At 33.8% G+C, this 8,797-nt stretch overlaps 1 protein-coding gene across 1 annotated transcript; it reads right to left on the bottom strand.

The window, feature by feature from the left end:
• Positions 1-6,150: 6,150 nt before the first annotated feature.
• On the bottom strand, positions 6,151-6,957 carry LOC141640741 (uncharacterized). The gene has a single exon (XM_074449425.1). It carries the CDS (start codon positions 6,955-6,957, stop codon positions 6,151-6,153), a length of 807 nt encoding a protein of 268 aa, XP_074305526.1.
• Between the last annotated feature and the right edge of the window lie 1,840 nt (positions 6,958-8,797).

Raw genomic sequence — 8,797 nt, 5'->3', positions numbered from 1 at the left:
CAAGCTAGTAGTCTGTGTTTTCGGATTTGTTACTCAATTTTGGTGGCATATGCTCTTTTGAGACGATGGTTGGGAAATGAAATGAAAAAAAGGAAAGAAAGAAACAAAAGAAAAAAAATGAATGAAAAAAAATGATTCGAAAAAGAAAAGAAAAAAAAAGAGGTTCTGTACTGTTCAAATGGGTCGATCGACTGCCAATCATGGTCGATCGACTGAGATTCGAGAAAAGAGATCAATTCGCATAATTTAATCCTTATCTTTTGGCGATTTTTGCTCCCATGTTTCATTTATATCCTATGGGGAGTTTTATTGATTTAATAGTTTGGAGATTGTGAGTTTTGTGCTTGCTATAGCACCGTTTCATTTGTTTATGAGAAAGAAGTTGGATGTTGCCACTTGGTTCCGTTTTGGTACTAGCTTGATCATCTGTACCTCCACTTTACCATAAAATGTTTTGCCTCTTCTTACCCATACCTCACATATCCCATATATACCTCGGCATGTGTCATTGGTCATCTGTTCGGTTGGAATGCATATGTACGGTTGTAGAGGTCGTTTTCATATTTTATTCTTTGGCATGTCCTCATAGGTCGTAGTTAGGTGAGAGTCACTACAAAATTACTTCTTTCTATCTTACAAATATATCACCTGTGCTTAATTGAGTGATTTGAGCGACCCGCGAGAGTCCAATTTGATAAGTCTCTATAGTCAATGGTGCAGCAGTTTTTGACGACTTTATAATTCGTTTGCATGATTCACATTACTAATTAATTGTTGGTTGTGCATTAAATCGGTTTAGGCTTAACAATTTGCATTTCGCTCTGAGATTGAACTCGTTCCATTAGGTCATTAGATCGAGTCTAGTTCTTGCTTGGGGACAAGCAAGGTTTGGTTTGGGGAGATTTGATGCGTGTCTAAAATATGATGTTTCACACTTTATTCTACACGCATTTCAGAGCTCAAATGTGCAATATGTGCCAATATTTCTCTATTTTCCTCTACTTTCGTGTTTTTGTACATTATTGCAGAAATGTGAAGAATTTAACGGGAAATCAAGCCAAATCCGTCCCCGAGTAATCTGCATTGCGAAGGACGTAAAGGAATTGCTTAAAGAACGAGCTTGGTGCGCAATCCAAGGCCCAAAAGACAAGTCCACGTGTTTTAAGAAGTCAAGTAGCAGCTCATCCAGTCGATCGACCATCACCCTCAGTCGATCGACCAATGCTCAGTTCGAAGCTCTTGTTTGTTTGCTGAGGAGCAGTCGATCGACCAGCCTTATCAGTCGATCGGCCTGATTTCTATTCCAGACGTGAATTGAAAGACCGTGAATCTTGAAGCCCGTGAAGTTTAGGTTTAGGAAATAAGATGTTGCGTTGATTGCTATATAACGTAACATAAAACCATCAGTTTAGATATCAAGTTTTTATCCAAGTTTTTATCACAATACAGTACTTTCAGTTTTAGTTTATTTCGAGTAACTAGGGTTTGGGTTATCGATTTTAGCATTGGAATTCTACCCTTGTTCTTAATCTTTCCTCTTGAATCTCGGTATTCCTTCTGCCCTAGTTTCAATTTATTGCTTTACTTTCATTATTAGTATAGATTTGCTAAGTTAGTGTCCCGAAAGCCAATTATCGTTTTGTTATTGTTGTTATTTACTTTGAGCATGAATTCGGTAATTGTTATTAGTTTTATTGTTGTTATTACCTTCATCATGAGTAGCTAATTCTTTAGTGCTAGGATGTAGGCGATTTATGGCATAGGCGGCATTAGATTAGGAAGACTGTCTCGCATGTTGGTCGATCGACTGACATTGCCAGTCGATCGACTGACCTCGTAGGGTTTTATATTCGTTTTGATTGTTTTAATCTTGTATTTAACGAATCGAATGCATGCGACCAGTTAGATACCTATTTCGTGACTGACCCATTAGATCGAAAGATAGGGAAGGTTATTTGACCATCAATTAAATCGACTAGACTGTGCTAAGATCGAAAGATAGGTATAGTTTAGACCGTTAGTCACTTTTCAGGACGAGAGTCAGCATTAGTGACATTAGGGACCTATAGCGAGATCGACAGATGCTATTTGTTAAGAGTGGACCGAGAGGACCTCTTTGTTTCCGCCTTACCGTGTTTGATTGATCGACTTAGTTTTTTGCCGAAGCTATAATGACCCGACCATCCTAGTATCCTTCTTTTATCTGTTTAAATCGTTTATTTAGTTTATTATCTTTGTTCACTTTTAGCTGTCGACCAATTCAATTCAACCCCCACAATAAGTTACCTCAGACTGATCATAAATCAACTAAAGTTTACAACTGCCTCCTTGTGGTTCGACCCTGTTACCACTAGCCTAGGTTAGTCTGTTGGGAAATGTGTCCTCGACAATAGTGCGATTACATGATTTAAATATCATTATTAAATCTCATTTTAAAGAATACAATTGGGAAGTAATATTGTTACTGTCAACTGGTCAACATATATCGGTAATGATTGGTGACTAGAGTTTGACATTCTTGTCGTGTGACGGTGGTGATCGATTGACCCCTAGGTCATACCTAAAGGGCAATACACTTAATTGATTATTTAATTAATCGTATAATGTTACGAGTTAATTAAATTACTTGAAAATTGACGGACGATTTTGGAAGTAAAATTTACGTATCAAATTGAAATGTGATTAAATGAGATACGGTCTGAGTAATTAAATTGTATAATTACTCGGATGAAATAATTGTTTAATGTAACAATTAAATTGAATGAATTGTTATAAATACAATCAGTTGTAATTTATAATTGGTAAAATATTTTGGTACGAGTAATTGTGAAATTACTAAGTCAATTTTTGTATGTGACGTATTTTTGATAATACGTTGATTTTTAATATGTTAAAAATTACATAACAAATATATGTGACATGTGACATGTAACATATAGACAATTGACAAAAATAATATGGACACCATGTTATGTAAAGTGCCGAAAATAAGAGGGGAATGGACTTAATATTGTGTTTATATTTTAAATAAGAAAACACAATGATTATAAAGTAATCTAGCCATGCAAGCCTATGAACATTGTTAAGAGCAACAATTTCATGCATTGGCTCTTTCCTTCCTCCACTCCCACCGGTTTTGGGAAGTAAAAACACTTGAGTTTGTTTTTCTTATTTTGCCTAATATTCACTAAGAGGTAGTGAATGCTTATTCATTCAACTCATCCAAAAATATAAGTTCTAGAGAAATAAAATCCTCTCTTTATCTCTCATCAAAACCGAAAATACTTAAGTGTTTATAAATATTTTTGGTTCAATTTTCTACTATAATTAATATTATACTAGTTTTGTAATATTAATTAAATTAAGAGAAAGCCTTGGGTATAAAGCTTAGGGAGAGATCTTATTCTTAGATCTTTGTTCTTCCATTTGGAATAGCTCAAGAACAAGAAGAGAAAGGTGATCTCTCTTGTGCCCAATATAGCCGAAATATTGAATGTAAGGACATTATTTCTCTTCTCTTTTATTAATGTTTGCATGCATAAAATCCGTTTTAATTTTATGACAAATTAATTAGACATATATGAGTATGTTAAATATGTATATGAATCTACATTTCTTTCAATCGGTATCAGAGCCACGGTTGTTTGCATGCAAATTGGTTAAAAGTTTTTCCGAGTTATATGAATAACAAAATAAAACTTGTAAAATTTGTGTTATTATGATATATCACGAAATAATTACATGCATGTTAATATTTCTGGTCCTAAAGTGTTTTAGGATATTTTGGTTAATTTTTCGGATTTTTATTGTTCATATTTAATAATAATGGCATTTAAATGTGATTTTATGAGTAAAAATGTCATTTTTGGTCGAAAATTAGCTATACTTCGAATTTTCACTTGGTTTTTGGATATGTTGTTACATATATTATTTTGAGATAACCTGCAAATTTTCATAATTTTTGGACTTGTTATGCTCGAAAAATGATTTTTTCATTATTAAATACGGATTTAAGAGAAAAATAGGTTAATATGAGTTAAATTTCGAATCTGGTCATAGAAAATTAATATGTTGTCACATGCCATTTTACAAGATGTGTGTAAAATAATTGGCTATAAAGAAGTCTTTTAGCATGATTTATGAATTTTTGAAGAAAAATAGCATAAATAGTGACATTATTAGTGAAAAATTAATAAAACATAATCTATGACTTAGGAAAAACGTCTAATGTTGCATTTTATTATATTTTTCAGATATAAAATTGAAATGTTAATGAAAATAATTTTTCCATGTTTTTATGATTATTTTATTAAATATCGATAAACCGCAACATTGTTTTTCCGGAAAAATTTCGAAATTTTTAACCTAAGATTTTGAACATTATGAGTGTCATGGAATTTTTCCAGAATGTTCATGAATTTAAATTTCAAATTTTGAATTTATTTGAAATTTTTGGATTTATTTGAAGTTTAATAGCTTATTTTTGTAATTTTTGGTCCATTTATGAACAATTTTTGTAAATAAAAGTTAATTATGGTCAAATTACTAGTGGAGACTATATTTTGAGTCCTAAGAGGTTAGGGTAATTAACTTATGCATAAATATGAGTTTATGTATTTTTGTGATTATAAAATGTTGAAATCACGCAAATCGAAAAAAACCGAGTAATATACGATATTGGCTAATTAAAAGGCGATTTAGCATAAAAATTGAGCATGTTTATACATATTATAATGCTGCATTTTCTTATGATTGTCATAATTTTAATTTATGTAATTTTGAATTATGTAATTTTACTTAGTATGGCCTTAGATTTTAATTGGTATTTCCGAAATGTATGGGAATATCGATTCGGTTGTAATTTTTATTGTGATCTCGTATCACCGTTTTGTAATTTAATAGATTATTTTATTTTAGTTACAAATGTATAATAGGAAATTATGTAATTTATTATGTAATTTTATTCATTCCGGAGTTCCAAAAGACGGATTACTTCAAGAATGGCGATACATAAAGACGGTGTTACCTCGAGATGCGTGCCACAACCGAAGTTCAAGGGACCAATGGAGTTGGTTTCCGAATTTGTAATAGATTAATAGTTTTTCTATTTTAGGAAAGGCCATACTAGGATTTATTTATCTTTATGCTTGCATTTTATTTTATGTCACATGCATTGCTAAATCGCCATAACTAAACATGCATTGTCTTTTTATCGAGTTTATCGACCGTGTCAATTAGAATTATCGTAGTTCACCGCTTTAGTTCACTTAAAACGTGATAGATAATAAATTGGCATGACCTCTCGCTAAAACAATTAATTGAGACATAGCCTTACCAAATAGTAGAAACCATGAAAACCTATTTCGCGAGGGAGTGCACTCGGCCACCCCGGGGTACAAACCTTGTTACGTAGGGGAAGTGGGTGATGAATGTTAATCCACCGAATTCATGTTGATAAGGGATGTATCGGCTACCCCGTGCCCAAGTTGATGTGAGTTTGGATAATGGACACATTTATTCGAAATTTGGATTGAACTCAACAAAAGTAATTGATAAGGGTTGCATCGGCTACCCCGTGCCCTTGTTGATGTGTTTTGGGCTATAGATAAACATTAGAGTAATTTTATCGACCAAGAGTTCTAAAAGTAGAATCGATTAAAAGGTTAATCCACCGAGTTATATTGATGAAGGTTGCATCGGCTACCCCGTGCCTAAGTTAATATGAATTTGGATCTTGGAATCATTTATCATAGTTGGGTAGAGGTCACTATGTAAATGCTTTACTTGTTATTTACAAGTATTAATAAAACGATAAATGTGAAAGTTTTCCACTATTCCGTTGTTATTTTGTTCTATTTCTTTACCACATTCATATACGATATTATTTCGTTTTTGATTCAAATCTCCATTAAAACATCGTAACTAAAGACAAATTTGAAATTGCTTCTAAAAACCTCAAATGAACCATTGCTAAGGATCTCTTGTAAAGAGTATAGATTAAAGTTATTCATTATCAAACAGGTTTTTGATTTTTGACTAACACATCTACTTGCAATGGATTGTTTTTTTTTTGGTGAAATGTAAGTTCTCATTAGAAACAAAGTAGTCTATTACAAACTACTCACACCCATTAACTTAAACACAACTACATTACATCATTGACAAAGCAAATTGTTGTACTCTAAGCTGAACTAGACTCATGATTTGCTCAATGACAACACGAGGATTACATAGAGTCGCATTCAGTCTAGCATTATTCCTTTGCTGCCATATGTGATAGTAAACCGCCATGACAGCACACAAACTAGTCTTCTTCTGAATATCAGACCATCTCCTCCTGCCAATCCATATGAGAGCATTACCAACCGGCACAGGAATCTGGAGTCTCAGACAGACACCCGTGAGTATAAGCTGTCCATACTGACAGTGTTGCATTAAATGAACCACGGTCTCCTGAGTAGTATTACAAATGCAGCAAATAGCATCAGTTGAAACCCCATGGCGAAACAGTTTATCTTTGACATTGAGTGCATTCTTGAAGATTAACCAGCAATGAAAGCTATGCTTTGCTAAGCTCCATTTATGCCAAAGCGATTTTGCCCAACCAACCTTCGCTCCCCGTGTCTCAAACCACTCATAGCCTGAGCTGACATTATATCCACCTCCATTAGCAAGCCAATTACCAGACAAATAACCAGGTTGAAAGATATCACGAACCTTACAAATGGCTTTCCAATTGCCACTCATATGGCTCTTAGGAGAATAAGAGTCCCAATCACACCCTTTCATATAAACTTGGTGGATCCATTTAACCCAAAGATTATCAGGCTTGCTATACACCCACCAAACAAGCTTACCCACTGTGGCAATGTTCCAGGTCTGACTATACCGAATGCCCAGCCCACCTTCAGTCTTTGGTAGACATACCTGTTGCCAAGCTACCAGAGGGGACCTCATCTACTCACTGGTCCCATCCCACATATAATTGCGACAAATGTTATCAATTTTCCTCAACACACATTTGGGTATAAGAAAGATATTAGACCAATAAGTATAGAGAGAAACTAACACAGACTTCACGATCACCAACCTACCAGCATATGACAACTTCCTAGCACCCAATGCTCTGATCTTTTCAACAATCTTTTCAACCAGAACATTACAATCTTTGCTAGTAAGCCTGCCAGCAGTTATAGGAACCCCTAAGTATTTAAAGGGGAGCGTCCCTTCCACACACCCAGATAGAGCAATTATGTGATCCCTTGTAGCTCTTTGCACGCCATTAAAATACACATTGGACTTCTGCTTATTCATTTGTAGGCCAGAGGAGCCTTGCAATGGATTGTTATTCGTATACTTAATTGAATTAAGTACCTTGAAGCGATAAATTGTTTTGGTGATTAGATTTTCAGAATTCGTAATTGACCAAAATAACGCAACCACTTCAATGAAAGTTTTAAGACTAAAACGAACAAATGAAGAGTGATCTTCGTGAATTCAATTTTGCTTCTCAAAGCAAAAACTCATTGAAATAAGTGGGAGCATTCTCTTAAACTGTTAAGATGAGGACGAGGTTCAAGAAGTAAAAGGAATTGATACAAGGTAATGTTAAAGGTAAAGTTGTTGAGAATGACGATGCTAAACCTATCAATCCCGACCGATATAGTTTCCATTGTCTTAAATGTTGGACACGAGAAAGGAAACTACCCCAAATTATTGAAGAATCAACAAGTTAGTTGTGGGACATCTAATGGGTCATTCTTCTTTTTTAAAAAAAAAAAAATGTTTATTTAATTAAACATAATTTTTGCTAGTATTACTTCGTCAATATTAGAAACCGGTGGTGGTTTTCATCATTATGTTTGATACATAGGATGATTAGAATATGACGACTAGCAACAATAAAGTCGAGAGATAGAGTAATTGTGTACTCAATCTAGTTTTTGGATTTAAAGTGGTACTTAATTGTGACTATTAAGTGCATAAACTCTAAATAAGAATATAAACTTGTTAAGATACAAAAGAGGTTTTCACCTTTGTGACCCTTTACACCATGATTTGATGTATGGCTAGCCCATCATCAAGGTGATTATATTCTAAACCAAACTAGAATGATATATCATGAAGATGATGTAAGACTCAAATTGGTAACCCAAGATTAAACCTTAAATTTTGGAATGATGAACGCAAAGAGTTATCGAGTACTCTTGAAACCATTAGATTGTTAATGGTATATGCGTATCTTGTATTCAAAGCAAGATGCCTCGTGCCTTTTGGTTGAAAAGGAGATCGAGGTTGTAAATCATCGATCCAAAATAGGTTGATCATTATCTTTTACCAACGATTTAAGTTGACACTAATATGTTCACTTAATAAGGTAAATAGAGAAATCTTTGAAGAATTTCAAAGAGTTCAAGGAATCACGATTTAGTCGTGATGGGATTATCAAAGTGAAGACTTTGATATAAGCCAAAGCAAATGTGATATAGTATCACAAGTTAATCTCTCGTAGCACGCATTATGGAATAATGTGTGATTAGATAAGAAATCAAACGCTATTCGATATGGTTTGGATTTCAATCAAGTTATCCTTTTGGGGATTTTATCATTTTGTCTAAATTATTTTCCACTAAATCGAATCATATGAGATATGAAATGGTAAGGGTACCATGTTTGTAAGTTTTCACAAGAAACAAAGGCTCATTTTTCCCTTTTCAAATTATCACGAGTACGACGGGTTTGCGGCTCGTGAAGCTGTCTTTCTAAAAATACAAGTTTATTTCTAGAAGACAGAGTG

The sequence above is a fragment of the Silene latifolia genome, chromosome 1 (genome assembly GCF_048544455.1).
Source record: "Silene latifolia isolate original U9 population chromosome 1, ASM4854445v1, whole genome shotgun sequence".
Classification (NCBI taxonomy): Eukaryota; Viridiplantae; Streptophyta; class Magnoliopsida; order Caryophyllales; family Caryophyllaceae; genus Silene; species Silene latifolia.
Note: the sequence above shows the minus strand (reverse complement) of the source record. Positions and strands in the feature narration are given on the sequence as shown.